Source organism: Solanum tuberosum, unplaced genomic scaffold (assembly GCF_000226075.1).
Source record: "Solanum tuberosum cultivar DM 1-3 516 R44 unplaced genomic scaffold, SolTub_3.0 scf00431, whole genome shotgun sequence".
Lineage (NCBI taxonomy): Eukaryota > Viridiplantae > Streptophyta > Magnoliopsida > Solanales > Solanaceae > Solanum > Solanum tuberosum.
In genome coordinates, this window is record NW_006239364.1 from 307,910 (window position 1) to 324,248 (window position 16,339).

Genomic DNA, 16,339 nt, shown 5'->3' on the forward strand with positions numbered 1-16,339 from the left:
GGGGGGGGGGAGGGGGGGAGGGGGAATCATTGACCTGCTAAGATTTTGACCCACCTTGCTCCCTTTATGCTTTCTTTCATATTTTCTCTACATTTTTATTTTTCAGTATTCTATTTATTTTTTTAACTTTTTGATTTTCTATTTGAACTTTATATATTAGACATACCTACCTTATACAATATAACCAAATTTAACCTCAATGTTTGGCGTGTCCAGAAAGTAGAATAAATATATAATAGTAACCTTGCCTTATTCTCTCATTCAATCCAAGGGCTATAACAATTATCTCTCTGGTCCCCATCTTGGCATTTGTTACTTTGCTTTTACTAAAGCACTAGACACACAATTATGAAAAGCAAAATTAAACTTTTATTATATTAAAATTAAACGGTTGTCTATTTGACACATAATAGAAATGTTTCTTTTTGATCCAGTTTTGTAAATTGGGTGTGAGCATTTCTAACTCCAGCTCCTCTTAAATTTGGTAACATATATTTATGTAGCTACTGAATAATCTTTCCTTAAGACAAATTGTAATTTTCCCTTTTTCTGTTGATAATGATCCTTATTTCTTTAAGACATTATATACTAATGTTGTAATGAAATGTGCTCGCATAAAGCGGAATGGATATAAGTTTTTATAACATGATTGCTACTCTGCTAATTTTTGTGGGCTTAGGTCTGTTTCTCCAAAACCCACCACCTGACCTGCCCCAATGAAATTTTTACCAAAATAAATTTTGCCCTGCTCCGCCCCATTTATGTCCTCCCCTGCCTTGCCCTGCCTGGCCCCTCTTTACCCATTGCCATCCCTAAGTATACAATACTAAAACATTTGACCTCTTATGCTGACTTTCTTAAGTGAATGTATTAACATTTGCTGGGGTGTAGTTGATTTGCAGATAACTTTCCACCATTGCTTGAAAACCTCCCCTTTGTCCATGACTGATTCTGTTTTCTTGTAGGAAACTTTATATTCTTTGAATCATGTCCCGGAGACAAAATTAGTATTGCTTAAGTTGGATTTCAACGAGTAGGCACAATATATTCTGTTAAATTATATGTATATGAAATTATGCTTCATGGTACATGTATTTAGTTAATTATGGCCAAATAAGGAACTTCATTCAGTTGGTACATATAACAGATTGGAAGTCGGATAACAAGCAAGCGTGTGGCTCAACTGCTAGAGAGCTGTTTTCCATGTTCATATATAATGGTTGACAATCATCCAAGTCGTCATGATCCTTCACATATTGTTACACATAGAATCCAGTGTGCGATTCCTCAGTTTGCAGATTATTTGATCACAGCTTGTACACCACATCCTAGGAGAAAATGGGAATGTTTTTTACAAGCATTGAACAGTGTGGTATGTAATTTAATTGACTTCGTATCGTCTTCCATACTGCAAATTATGAATCTGCGTATAATGTCTATATTTCCTGTATGTGACATATTTCCTTGAACTTTTACTCTGTCCCTTCCTCCAGATACAAGTAAAAGATAGAAAAGGATAACTCTGACATCATCAACTCTTAATTGCAGCTCTATCATTTTACTGTAATAGATTTTATAGAGCTAGTCTTAAAGTACTAGGAGATGTGTAGATCGAAGCTGAGCTTTTAATATTGTCCATGAATTTTTCTCTCTGTCACTCTCTCTCTGTGTCTCTGTCTGTCTGTCTGTCTCTATCAATCTAAGTGTCTCTTTGTCTGCAAGCGCGTGTGATATCAAATATGCATATGTTCTATAGACATGTACCTCTAAATCTATTGCCAGTGTTAGTTATGCATCTGATTTTCCAGATTCCACATTTCCAGATATTGCCTGCATGGCATTGCAAAACTTCGGACAAAGCTATGAGCAAATAAGTTAAGACTAAGGAGTTCAACAGAGCACTTCCTCCAATTAAGTGCCTGCCTGCAAGTTTATTAGAACACAATAATATGATGCTTGCTACATAAAATCCTCAGTTCTGATGCATCCAAGGGTATGGGCTAGTGGCACTTAAGGGTATAACCTAGTGGTCAATGATGTGGGAAGAGAACAATGAGGTCTCAGTTCGACAAAAAATACTAGGTGATTTTCTCATGTGTCTAATTCTTGGTGGACAGAGTACCCGGTACCTATTGCTGGTGGGAGGTAGCAGGTCTCCTATGGAATTGATTGAGGTGCGCGCAAGTTGGCCCGAACACCACAGTTATAAAAAAAGGTATGGTCTAGTGGTCAATTAAGTAGAAGAGAACCATGAGGTCTCAAGTTCAAATCCCACCAGAGGCAAAATCCACTAGGTGATTTTTTTCCCAGTTGCCTAAACCTTGGGTGATAGAGTACGCGGTACTTATTGTTGGTGGGACGTAGCAGGTATGTCGTGGAATTCGTCGAGGTGCCCGCAAGTTGGCCCGGACACTGCGGTTATAAAAAAAAGATATGGTCTAGTAGTCAATAAAGTAGAAGAGAACCACTAGGTGATTTTTTTCCCATGCGTTGGGTGACAAAGTTACTTGGTGCCAGTGTTGGTGGGGGTAGCAGGTCCTGGTGTAATAGTCAAAGTGTGTGCGAGCTGGCCCAAACACCACTATCATAAAAAGAAATCCTCAATTATGATGTGGTTATTTTTGAAAGCTTCTCGAGGGAGAGAAAGTGCATGTTTATTTCTTGTTAAGTCAGCTAGTAATTGTTTGAGTTTCTGGTTCCTCTTATAGTATGACTATTGATTGTGTTTATTATTCATCCTATTCTCATAACTATTCCTTGCCACAATCTTAGTTATTTTATTGACTTCCATTCCTGTTATATAGGCTGCATGGGATATCTCATTTCTAATCAATTCTGAGTACTCCTTAACTGAGCCTTGTGTTGCACAAATGACTCTGGAAGCTATTCACTGCGAGTCTGCTGTATTTTTGGGTAACAGCATGCCAATACGTGATGCAGACATGTATGCATGTAACTTTAACTGGGTAGAACGTACCCAGGATGAAGTCATATTCAGCTCAGAATTAGCTTGCCACTTTATTCAGGTCGCTGCTAACAGAGGAGCTAGTGGTATTGATGGTCTGCTTAGCACAGCTGTTGGTTTTGCAGTTGGATGCAACAAAAGAGTGAGTGGATTAAACTTTGATCTAAATAACAATATTTGGTTAGTAATCATTCATTGGAATCTAATTAAGAATCACATTGCTCTTACCAAGAATGTAGTGTAATAAGAACTCCTATTATGTTGGCCTTTTCTTTTTTTCATTGTATGTGGTCACTGAAGTTTGGTTACTTTTGTTTACTTCTTGTAATTGCTTCACACTACAATTCTTATGGTGATTTATTTTATAGCTTTTTGTGTCAAGAACAATCTTGGAGCAAATATTTTCCCTCACTGGCTGAGGTGTGATGTAAGATATAGAATCGGCTGGCACCAATGAAAAGTAGTATAAAATATGAATATCACACTCCACTATGGCTGGCAAAGACACCTCATATATTTTTTAAGACTGCTCAAAGCCCATTTAGTTTCTGAAACTAATACAATTCTTAGCAATTAGATTATCACTCAGTTCAATTTGCTCTAGCTTCCAGTCCCTGTTCAATGTTCAACCTTCAAAATCATTAGCTTGAAGTGATATCATTTTCCTTTTTCTGTGGTTCACCTTTGTTCTGGAGATTTTTCTTCTGTTATTTCATGCATTATTCACAGATGATTGTGGAATTTAACATTGTGCTTCTTTTTAGGTACTTTGTGTAGTTGGAGATGTTTCTTTTCTGCATGATACAAATGGGCTGTCCCTTTTGAGAAAGCAGTGAGTAGTGTTATTTTTCTTCTCTTTCTATTCTGTTTAACATCCGTCAATGCTGCTTTGTTAGAGCTGATTCAATTAGTGACATGTATTATTATAGAAAAATGAAGCTATGATGTGAAATTACCATTTTTAGTTTTCTTTTTCATTATCCCTATTTGCCTTTTGGTTTTAGATAGAACATGTCATAAAGCAACCCCCGCTGTCGCTACTTTTCTAATTTGCTCTTTTTTTAGTATTTATTGATGCTGCAGAACTTCCTTTTTCATGTTTATTGGGTTTTTGCTCCTCAACCTTGTACTTGTGTTCCTACCATTAAAGTGCAATTCAAACTGATTGGTTTCTTCAATATCTTAACTGGACTTCTTGTTTTCATAGAAGTCTTTTATCTCAAGTTCCTACTGCTTATGCATGCTCCTTTAATACTGTATTCCTTCTTATCCATTGCTTGTTATGATAGGTAGTCGATTGTTTTGGTTCCTTGGACAGATCATATGAATCATGCTTGAATTTTTCATGTGGTGGACTGATGGGCTATATTTGATTTTGACTTCTAACGTAACATATGATTTAGATGATATATTATTATGTTAAAGATCTTTCTGCTTCATGTATGGAAAATTACATGAAAAGTTATACTCACCAAATGATACATATTTCTTTTATGTTTGAAGGATGCTGCGGAAGCCCATGACTATAGTTGTTATTAACAACCGTGGTGGCGCCATATTCAGTCTTCTTCCTCTTGCAAATATGACTGAAAGAAGCATTTTAGACCAGTATTTCTACACATCTCATAATGTTTCAATTCACAACCTATGCATGGCACATGAGTAAGAAATGTTTGTTGCCACTTCCATTAAACATCAATTTATTTTATTGTTTGTGTTACGTATATATTGCTGTTAATATATGATTTTAATTTTGTATTAATGTCACAATTTCACTTCCAGTTTTCATCTCCAAAGTTACATCTTGATTTTCTGTTGCTTCTGCCAACCTCGACCTTCTTATCTTCTTATTCCTGATAAGATTATTCCTATGAGGTAACTGATAAGAAAATGGACCTTGGGCCTAACTCAACTCCAAAAGTTAGCTCATGTAGTGTGGATCACCCAAACCATATAAAGAGACCAAATTACCCCTCCTAAACTGGTGTAGGATTCAACATCCTTCCCTCCCATGCTCGGGACTGGACATCTGGAGCATGGACAATATAATGAGTGTCCAACATTGGTAAACCAATAATTGACATGGGATTAACTTTGATACAATGACAAAAAAAATGGGCCTTGGACCTAACTCAACTCCAAATGAGCTTTGAGGATTGCCCAAGAACATACAAAGAGACTAAATTACACCTCCTACTCCGATGTGGGACTCAACAATATCAAACTAGGTGCCAGAGTATCGTGGACAACTTGTACAAATATCCTTGAGATGACTCCCTGTACAACAATCTATTCTCCTCATTGTCTTCTTTGATTGCTACTCTTTCAAAACAGTGTATGTTGTCCCATCTTGGACTTGTGCCTTCCAGTGTTTCGTTCTTGAGCACGGCATGTTCATGACTCAATTTTCCTGAAGAAAACACATTTCTATGATTCACCCAAACTGCTTGCCTTATCTCCTACTTGGATTCTGGGACCTTCATTTTTTAACTGATAGAGAGCCAATATATCTATAGCATCTCTGTTTCTGTCAGTTGCTCCATTAGATCTCTTATTCTTTTCTTCTTTCCTGTATTATCAGTTGCTCTTGAAACATCTATTACAGGTCCTGCTCAAGTATGACGACGAACCTGTTGCTCCCCTTCAACTTCATTTCCCTGAACAATACGTGTCTTAGGGTGTAAGGGAGCTTTATTGAAGCATGCAGGTTCACAGCTTCTTAACATTGGAATCAGTGTTGCATCAGGATATTTCCCCCTTTTATGATATTCAGTGCTTTATCTACTTACAAAATCTTTGGACTCAAGATGTATATATGAATATCTCTTCATAAAGATTATAGGACTTCCTACTCTAGCAGCAACCTTATTATGAAGTTCACATTTTTATTGCAGTGGGGGACACTTTCGATGGGGAACGTCTTTCCTTATAGATCACTAGTAGTTTCATTTTTTCATTCCCCTATATCCATCCATCATCATGCTGTCTAAAATTTAGCCATGAAGGGCAAAGCATTTTGTAGTGAAATTAATATGCTTCTTGTATGCTGTTTTGTTATAATGTCAACATAATATGTATACTACCCCTTTAAAGATGGATGCATGAATTTTCTGGTTTTGACCCAAGTATATTACATCTTTAGAGATGATTCATATTACGTCTTGTTTCAGAGTTCATAATCTTTAAAGATGATTCATATTACGTCTTCTTACTTTTAACATTACAAGACTATCACAGCATTCTGACATGCCTTCTGAATCTTGAGGTGCCAAAACCGACTTAGATTTGCTTATTTTGAAAAATATAAATTAGGTAGATGATGGAAAGGTTGTTTGAAAAACTTATGGAAAAGGTTGTTATCGCCGAATATTGATGAAAAAGTTATAGTGGCAGGCATTCTGAGGAAAAACTGGCTTCCTGAGAATGGCTGGAAAGAGGTATGGTACTACCAAAATGGTCACAGGAAAAAAGGCAATGTGCTGCCAGAAAAAAAGGTGTTATGCTTCTAGAATGGCCATCGAGAAGAGATGCCTAGCCAATAGCCATTAGAGCAATCATAGAAAAGAGGCTCTGTTTTGCCAAAATGATTACCGGAAAGAAACGTGGTGCAGCTAGAAGAGTCATTTAAAAAGGGTTTGATGCCAGAATGCTCAGTTGAAATAAAACTTGTACTGCTATAATGGTTGCCGAAAATAGAAAAGAATAGTTATTCGAGGGTAAGTTAGAATGTTAGGGTGCCATGTTATATTATCCCATACTGTATTATGGCTTGTTTCTCACACCATAATTATGTGTCTTATATCACAAAGTTATCATTGCATTCTTCTAGAACTTATTTCTTTAGTAAGAAATTCGTTTTAATAACCTGAGACAAGTTTCTTCTAATAGTTTGATACAAATATTGGTTTAAAGTTGATATTGCCTTTTCAAAGCCCATATTAACCAAACTTGGTTCCTTAAATTTTTCATACTTTGTTTTCAGTGTGAAGCATTTGAAAGTACAGAGCAAAATGGAACTACAAGATGCTCTATTAGCATCTCAAAGAGACAAGGAAGATTTTGTTATAGAGGTTGATAGCACCATTGATGCCAATGCTGCCTTTCATAGGTAGTTATATTAAAGTCCAATGTCGTATTAATTTAAACTAGTGAGAACATTCTCAACTAAGACATTTTCTTCTTTCAGTATGCTGAGAAAAGTTTCACAGCAAGGAGTGGATCATGCTTTCAACAGCCTTTCAAAACTAACTGTTTTGAATTCCACGAATGATGGGTTCATACCCAGCAAAGTTGGTAAAATGCAGTACTCAAAATATAGGTTAGCATTTATATACTGCACAGACATTTTCTGTTTGGGGTCCTGAAAAATTGACACGACTTTTCATACTGTTTTATGGTAGAATTCAGCTGTCCTCTCCTCCTACTTCATCTTCTGCCAGTCACAGATCCACCTACCACAGAGAAGGCTTCATTATAAGTTTGTATCTTGAAGATGGTAGTACTGGATATGGAGAGGTAATTCACAATCATATTTTGATTCTCACCCTCCTCGGGGAGGATCTCATGATTTGTAGATAGTCCAGCAACTTAGAAGCTATTTGATGCATAGTTCTAGCATTTGTTCTTGAAATTTTCGTAGTTAATATTTAGCTATGTTACATGGATCCTTTGTTTGCTTTGACATATCAATATTGAGTGGTTATGAAATAGGTATGAGTACTTTGTACGGATTATCCAAAATGTACTAAAAATTAACCAAATAAAATAAAATAAAATAAATTGAATTAAAAGCAAATAACTGTGCTGCACCCTTATCAGAAACATAATATTAGCTAAATTCATGCGATTGTGACTGTCCTGACGGAAGGTAGGATAATGAGGACGGATCAAAAGGAAAAAATGGCAAGCTTTTTGGAAAAGGGGTACACATGACACCTTAGGCAATGAAGGGAGAGAAAAGCGAAGTGCTACATAAGATGGATCACAAGTTCACGTGTTACTGGTGCTTTTGGGCTTGATGACCGCATAGCTCATGGGACAAATCTGTGATGTCTGTTGGGCCAGAGTGGACAGTACATGTGGATTATGACAAATTAAGTATCAGAGTCAGATTCCTATAGTATGATGGTGGCTCGAAGCTCAGTGAGAAAACTTAATCCCTAAAAGGGGGTGTATATGACGCCTTTGACAGAGGGCGGACTGATAAGAGCATGTTAAGAGGAAGGGGTAGACATCTAGTATGACAATCTTATGAAGTAGAGTTACACATGACACCTTAGGTAAATTTACATCTGAAAGAGAGAGAAAATGCTATATAAGATAGAGCACAAGTTCACATGGTACCCACGGTTTTGGACTCAATGATAACGTAGCCCAAGGGACAAACTTGTGAGGTCTGTTGGGCCAAGGCAGACAATAAGTGCCATGGACTGGGCTGTGACAGTGACATACCTGCTTAGAGTGCACAGTTACAGCTAAATTTAAAACATCATGATATATATAGTATATAACATTGGGGTTGAAACCATGAAGTGTTGTTGGTGATTATGAAGTCCATATTTTCATCCAACTCCCCTCATTATTTGTGAATGCTTTCCAGTCCTGGGATTGCCAAATCATCTTACTCTTTCTATATATATATATATATGAATTTCTCTTGCATACGGATGATTGACAGTCAATCTAATGAACTGGTCAGTGGTCATGGAAAAGGTTGACCTTAAATATTAAGTTCTCATGATAGGCTTCTCACAAGTCACAACAGATATTGGATGGCATGGTAATTCTCATCTTTGGCCTTGCCTCTAAGCATCATTAGTCTTATTATCTAATAATCCCATTATATCATACATGCAAATTAATTAATAGAAATAAGAGAAGCTTTTAGCGTAGAGAAGAGTGACATGCAATCCAAAGTCAATAGCAATGTTTTGTGCATGTCATAAATTGGCTACTCTAAAATTGTGATAGCTGGGGAGCTTGCAACAGGAAATGATGAAGTGAGATGCGCTTAGCTAAAGGTGACTGCTAATACTTGCTTTTAGGCTTGGAGGATAGCTTTTCTTTTTCATACTATGATATTCCAGTTTGATACAGATGGTGCAGCTGTGCAGTAGTTGAATGCTCAGTTGAACATTCCTTTTTGTACGTAGCTACAAATAATACATGATATTGTCAGAACAGCCAGATATTGTCGGAACAGCCATGCTTGTTTATGAAGTTGAATCAGAACAGGCATAATTCATGAGTCATTAAAAGGAAACCTCGTCTGCCTCATAAGTAGGATCAGGAGAAAGTGTGAAATATTGTAAACCTAACAGTATCATATATAGTAAACTGATGAGCTCTTCCTTGTATTGCTTCAGAAACATTAATTGAAAGTACTTATCTAAAGTAGGCAACTTAGTCTATTTAACTTAGTAAAGCATGTCATCTTGCTGTTTGTACTTTTTCACTGGAGAGAAATGAAGAGCATATGATATTCAACTTGTAACCCAGATTTTCTTGATAAACCAAGTTTTCAAGAATAAGCTTTAAAATTATTGACAATGTATTGCTTTATTCCTCCCTCTCCCTCTCTTGGTCCCCGTGCCTTCCTCTCTAATTTCTAGACAGAACTCTGGAAAGCTGAAATATTCTGGATTGTCATCTATTAATATAACAGGTTGCACCGCTTGAGATCCACAAAGAAAACCTACTTGATGTGGAAGAGCAGCTTCAATTCCTTATTCATGTTGTGGAAGGAGCTACTATTGACCACTCCCTTCCTTTGCTGAAGGGTTCATTTGCTCGTTGGTTGTGGCAAAGCTTAGGTATCCAGGTAGGTTGATGCATCTTCTTTTTTGATGGATGGTAATAGGAACATCTAGAGATTCTGCAATTGAAGGGGAGCCTTGATGTAACTAGTAAAGTTGCTTCCATGTGACTAGGAGGTCACAGGTTCAAGCTGTAGAAAAAACCTCTTGCAGAAATGCAAGGCAAGGCAAGGCTCAGTACAATAGACCCTTGTGGTCCGACCCTTCCACGGACCCGCGCATAGCAGGAGCTTAGTCCACCGGGCTGCCCCTTATATCTCTCCAAATTTATTACTTCTGAATTATGTTCACTTCATTTCTAGCCCAATTCAATCTTCCCAAGTGTGAGATTTGGCCTGGAGATGGCTGTCCTCAATGCTATTGCAGCTGGAGAAGGTTCAAGCCTGTTGAATGTACTCTGCATACACAGAGAAGAATCAATTGAGAATTCTTTAGATGTCAAAGTTTGTGCACTGCTTGAGTCTAATGGTGGTCCCAGTGAAATGGCTCTTGTTGCAACAACACTTGTCAGAGAAGGATTTACTGCTATAAAGCTAAAGGTGGGAGTATCATTTACAAAATGTGAAACTTGTTAGTAATTTTGTAACTTTCAGTGGAAGCTGTTATGATTCCAATTTGTAAAAAAGTTTAACTACTTTTTTTTCACACAGGTAGCACGTCAAGCAGATCCCACTGTGGACATTGCAATTATAAAGGAGGTAAGGAAGAAAATTGGTTGGGAGATTGAGCTGCGTGCTGATGGAAATCGAAGTTGGAACTATGATGAAGCTGTTAAATTTGGCCTTTCTGTAAAAGACAGTGGCCTGCAGTATATTGAGGTAATGCACCAAAACACTTGTTAGATGTTTGTAAGGTAGTCATAATTTCAAGCAGTTAGGGAACAAAATGCCTTTTTAGGGCCAGAACCACTGAGAAGACTTTCAAGATGGAGGGAGTAAGATTTTGTAGAATGAGTGAAAAGAGAGGCTTCTTTGTATTTCAGTATATCCTTGCATCTCATGAGTGAGTTCTACAACTATTCTGGGAAAGAAAATAATTAGAGAGAATATTTAGTTACAGCTAATTGGGATACAAAGTTCCTACAATCAAACTAGTAATTAGACTAAGATGCATCTCTTACAATTAAGCTTGTCAACAGATTTAAATGCATTTTGTCATCTATTTCTTCAGAAGCCATTGATCTTTCCTCTTTTCCCTCTTTACTTCCTTTGATGTTGTAGACTCAAACAATAGTTGTGCTGAAGCTCAACATATCTTGGTCTTTACATCAAAATATGCAGCATTACTGGCATATCAGAATACTTATATTCTACAAACTTCATGTTTCTACACCACACAAATAGAGAAATACAGTTATAACTTAGAGTTACTAAGTTATATTACTGAAGAGGTATAAAAGAGATATTAGTCTTGAATAAAATAAAAGTAATATAGTTGCAAAAGGCAATAATAAGACGTGACTTGTGAAGAAATCCATTAAAGAAATAACATCCCAAGGCATTAAATTACCGTAACTGAAGGCAGCATTATAATCTTTAAGTTGTAAAGGTTCAATCTACTGGATACCTAATTTCAGGGATTGGTAGTTTAGAAAATGGTAAATTGCTTGTGTCCTGTCCCTCGGCAATTGTTTTAATGCTCAGACAATTAAACATCATAGTTTGCCTAAATGTTAAGCATTCATTTCTCTGTCATTATTTCTCAGTTCCTATGATATTAGATACTTGAATAATTTTTTGGTTATTTCAGGAGCCTGTTAATAATGAAGATGATATAATCAAGTTCTGCGAGGAGACTGGCTTACCAGTAGCTCTGGATGAAACTATCAACAGTATAAGAAAAAATCACCTTAAAGTGCTTGCAAAGTACAATCACCCAATGATAGTTGCTTTTGTAAGTCTGCAGGGTATTATGGTCTATCATTACTTAGAATGTGGCATGTTTTTAATTGTTGTACATAAGTATTATATTTGGAAATTATCCCTTTTAGATACTTGTTAAAAAAAGGAATTCTTCCCTATTAAATTTGTATTTATATGAGTCAATCTTGTAATGATCTGCATAAAAAATTCAATCTTATTGGTCCGAAGTAATTAATGAAATGAATCATCCGGTCTTTTGAAACCCATTTACTTGCACAGGACAGAGAACCGGGTCACATCCCCCTCTCCATCTTGAAAAAAAAATATAAACAAAAATAATGACTACAGCCACAGTCATTAGATTCTTCATATGAAGTGAATCCTCTACTTTGTCTTATGTACCTATTATTGTATCACTCTATGTTCGAAAGGATATCAACGTATGAAAACTGAAAATAACAAACTGAACTTCATGGCTGCATCTACTGAAGTTTCAAAGGCAAAGTCCAGTTATCAAAATTGGGATCTTGATCAAAGTAGGCTTACAGTTACAGTAACTAGGTAATTGGATTTGACTTTGTTACTACAAATAAAAGCAGTTTCCAAATCGTGTCAGGTTATCAAACCAAGCGTCGTTGGCGGTTTTGAAAATGCAGCATTGCTTGCGCGATGGGCTCACCAGCACGGAAAGATGGCTGTTATCAGTGCCACATTTGAAAGTTCCTTGGGTTTATCAGCTCTAATTCTGTTCTCACGGTATGTTGACCTGATGAAGTTAGATACAGGAAGAATGCTTAACAAGGAAGAGAACTCTTGCATAGCCCACGGTCTTGGAACTTATCAATGGCTTAGGGAAGATGTTAGCAGAAGGCCTTTAATGATTGGCTATAATCCTTGCAACGGTGTTGTGGAGGCATCTGTTACTGACGCTGCTCAAATCCTGCAGCATTTTCAATTCAACCAAGATGCAGTTGTTCCTGATTGTACTTCCAGAGAACTTCATGCATATGAATTTGTGGCAGATCTTGAAGGTGCCTCCGTCTGTCTTAACGTGCAAGAAATTGGAAAGAAGGATGATGTAAGTAGTCAAATTATGTTTTCTGGTAATGCTTAATAGCTAGTTGAAGAAGTTTACTGCAATCTAATTGTGCTGAATCTGGCTGGACAAAAAATAGGGAAAAACAATTGACAGTGGGTACCAGATGTCATCTTATTTTTCCTGCTTGATTGCTTTCATTATAAGTCCAGTTTTAGCAATTATGGTTGTAAAGTATTGTTATTTAGCAGCACCCAAGGGTGTGACCTATTGGTCAATGAAGTGAGTTGAGAACCATGAGGTCTCTGGTTCAAATTCCAGCAGTGGCAAAAATACTAGGTGATTTCTTCCCATCTTTCCTAACCTTGGTGGACAGACTTACCTAGTACTTGTTGCTTGTGGGAGGTGGCAGGTATCTTGTGGAACTAGTTGAGGTGTGCGTCAGCTAGTTCAGACACCACGGTTATCAAAAAAGAAATATTGTTATTTAACATGGTGACAATTTTTCTATTTCTCATTAACCTTGAAGTACCCAATGATATACTTTTATGCACAATCTGAGCTATGCAGAGTAGTGTAGTAGTATTTCTTCATGGCTTCCTTGGAACTGGAGGAGATTGGATCTCTGTTATGAAGGCTATATCAGGCTCAGCTAGATGCATTGCAGTGGACCTACCTGGACATGGAAGATCAAAGTTGCTCGGCCAGGATTTTGATTTGGAGGAACCAGGGTTGTCAATTATGGCCTTTGCAAAAATATTGCAGCAGTTGTTTGACAGCCTACAGTGTCAAAAAGTTGTTCTTGTTGGATATTCTATGGGAGCAAGGATTTCACTCTACATGGCTCTAAGATACAATTACAAGGTATACCTTTATAAATATTTTCCATGGTATGTTGCAGAACATTTCCCAGTTAATATGATTGTTCAATATTCTTGACGGAAGGTTGCTGGAGCTGTTATAATATCTGGAAGTCCTGGATTGATAGATGAAGAGGCAAGAAAAGTGCGTAGAGCCAAGGATGATTTTTTCGCCTGCTCTTTTGCTGCTTCTGGCTTAGAGCCATTTTTAGATGCTTGGTATTCTGGAGAGCTCTGGAATAGGTAATTGATGAGATTCTCTCTATAGGAGTTTGCATCTACTCTTGCTTTGTGCTACATGAGGTATTTGTGCCATACCAATTGCTAACATGTTAAATATGTTTGCATCCTGCAGTTTAAGAACTCATCCACATTTCAATAAAATACTTGCGAGCCGATTGCAGCATTGTGATCTGAAAAATCTTGAGAGAGTATTAGCAGATCTGAGTGTTGGGAGACAGCCGTAAGTTGATGAGAAATCTTTTGCTGTTTTCAATTTGTGGTGTGAATTCTCTTATTTGCCTTTTTATTTTTCAGGAAAGAGGCTAAAAAGGAAAACAGAAAGTTCAAGTAGGAAAAGCTATTAAACTAAATAGAAAGGAAAAAATGACATTTTTTAGGAAGAAAATTTCATTCACAAGAGTCTTTCTTGCCGCTAGTGTCTAAGTGGGTCAGTTCCAGCTTTCAGCCATGACTGTCACTTCAGAATTCTCATATTTGGTTTCAGAAGAGCTAAGGGGATGAATTGCTCAACATAAGTACAGGTAGAAACTAGAAATAGCATGCTTATATGGTTCTTAGTTAATGGTCAAAAGCTTCTCCAGTAAAGAAAAGAGCAAAGTTTGCACTTTGAGAGAAAATAATTCCCGACTGAAAAGTGATTAATTTCTGCTAGAATTTGTCACAAGGAATAGGAAGTGCACAGAATCCATTGATAGGCAGTCCCTTTAAATTGATTTTTTTTCTTTCTTCATGAAAGTTCTAATCAATTTGATTGAAATGTTCATATTTCTCCAAGAAACCTTAGAGTCATGCTTCTCATCTTTGGATTTTGAATTTTCCATGGCATTCTGATCTTTTGCTATCCTAAGTAGATCTCTAGTTAGACGGCATGTTATGATGTGAAGTCAATATGTGTATCTCAGTAACTTGAGTATATCTTCAACTGATACCCTCATATTCCAGAACATGTTGATGCATCTTCTATTTTTTCCCTTATCCAAGTCCCCACGTTCTAAGTATCCTCTTCATGTATAACAGGTCATTATGGGAAGATCTGAAGAGCTGCAAAGTACCCCTTCAGTTCATTGTTGGAGAGAAAGATGTTAAATTTAAGAACATTGCTCAAAAGATGCGTGACACAATGTGCCAGAGCACAGAGACTACGAACGTTCCAGAAATAGTTGAAATTCCATATTCTGGTCATGCTGCACATATAGAGAATCCTCTCACTGCGATCAGTGCAATAAGTCGGTTTATCAGAGAAGTTGAGTTCAAATCATAATAAAGTTCATTTTCAACATTTATCACTCACTTGAAAGAACAAACAGCATTAGATGGAAGACACATTTTCATGGTTACTATGGCTTCAGTTGGAGTTTGGTTCTTTCTTCTGTCATATTGTCTACGACTAGCATCGTTTTTCCCTTAGAGATTGATGCCAAAATATAAACTTCGCTTCCTGGAAGACAGAACTGGAGCTATTGCGGTATGGAAAGAGAGTCATGGCTGTTGAATATTTAGATCATAGAAGCTACCCAATATTCATACTGTTACAGTAAATACACTTACGTATGATGATTGATGCTACATGATAAAATAGTCATATCCCTCGTGAGGGAAACTGAATGATTAAATCTCCTTTTTGTTAATCAAATTCAAAATACAAGTTCCTTAAACTTTGTTAGGTTTAAAATATGTTAAACAAACTGAGTTTGCTATTGTTTGTATGCTCTTTGTATGTGGGTTGTTCTTTGTGTGTGTGAGAGAGAGTGTGTTATCATAAACTCTGTTAAATGTAAGGACGGAAGATGTGAGTTTCGTTCTAATGATGTGACGGGCATTGGTACGAGTACTGGTGTTATAAAGGAAAACTATATCACTATGGAGTGACGGATTGTAATCCGATAATGCCAAAGTATATGGGTGTTACCTGATGTATCATTAACTTGGTTTCCTTTGTGTGGTTGTGTTTCTCTATTGAACTCATATATTTGTGATAGTTGAGGTGATTACATGTCATTTCGACATTTGATTGATTGAGATGCATCATCATCCCTTTTTGTTGATATTATATTGTGCACGTGCATTGACATAAGATTGAGTATGAGTAAACGATTGACATGTGAAGATCGTCTGTGCTGAGATCGATTTATGATTATAAGTTGGGCACGTGGAGATCGTTCGTGCTCGATTGTTTGATTTTATGATAGTGCGTTGAGATCATCTGTGTCGGTATATGGACCTCGCGAGTCCCCCATAGGTCACGAACTCTCAATGTATTCTCTAAATGTAAAAATATGTTGTGGATCATGGTGATGCTATACATATTTTTCCTCCAACTCGTTACTGAGGGTCCTGTAAAGGATTTTCAAAAAAAATCACTTGAAAGCCATATAACCAAAATATTCATGGGTTAACACACGTGAAAATTGAGAAAATCGCCTAATTCCGATAAAATGGCTCCAATATGCCAAAATATATTAATGTACTGCTTCACCAACTCCCTACAGAGGGTTCCGCAAAGATTTTGGAAAAAAATCGCTTAGAAGCCATATTATCAAGATATTTATGGGCTACTA

At 36.8% G+C, this 16,339-nt stretch overlaps 1 protein-coding gene across 2 annotated transcripts in view; it reads left to right on the forward strand.

Annotated features, from left to right (window-relative positions):
• LOC102603926 (protein PHYLLO, chloroplastic) overlaps positions 1–15,660 on the forward strand; it is a 30,365-nt gene extending 14,705 nt beyond the window's left edge. The window contains exons 12-28 of one of the 2 annotated variants that reach the window (XR_001471803.1): positions 1,148–1,372; positions 2,805–3,107; positions 3,730–3,797; positions 4,469–4,627; positions 6,948–7,073; positions 7,152–7,283; positions 7,366–7,480; positions 9,630–9,785; positions 10,083–10,319; positions 10,431–10,598; positions 11,530–11,673; positions 12,259–12,720; positions 13,249–13,542; positions 13,624–13,781; positions 13,894–14,001; positions 14,076–14,302; positions 14,799–14,883. Coding sequence is in view for 1 of the 2 variants with exons in the window: in XM_006363510.2 (XP_006363572.1) it covers positions 1,148–1,372; positions 2,805–3,107; positions 3,730–3,797; positions 4,469–4,627; positions 6,948–7,073; positions 7,152–7,283; positions 7,366–7,480; positions 9,630–9,785; positions 10,083–10,319; positions 10,431–10,598; positions 11,530–11,673; positions 12,259–12,720; positions 13,249–13,542; positions 13,624–13,781; positions 13,894–14,001; positions 14,799–15,042 (3,099 nt within the window). In the remaining variant the exon portion in view is untranslated. Of the gene's footprint in view, positions 1–1,147; positions 1,373–2,804; positions 3,108–3,729; positions 3,798–4,468; positions 4,628–6,947; positions 7,074–7,151; positions 7,284–7,365; positions 7,481–9,629; positions 9,786–10,082; positions 10,320–10,430; positions 10,599–11,529; positions 11,674–12,258; positions 12,721–13,248; positions 13,543–13,623; positions 13,782–13,893; positions 14,002–14,075; positions 14,303–14,798 lie in introns of both variants that reach the window. The other variant, XM_006363510.2, reaches the window with a different exon arrangement.
• The last annotated feature ends 679 nt before the right edge of the window (positions 15,661–16,339 follow it).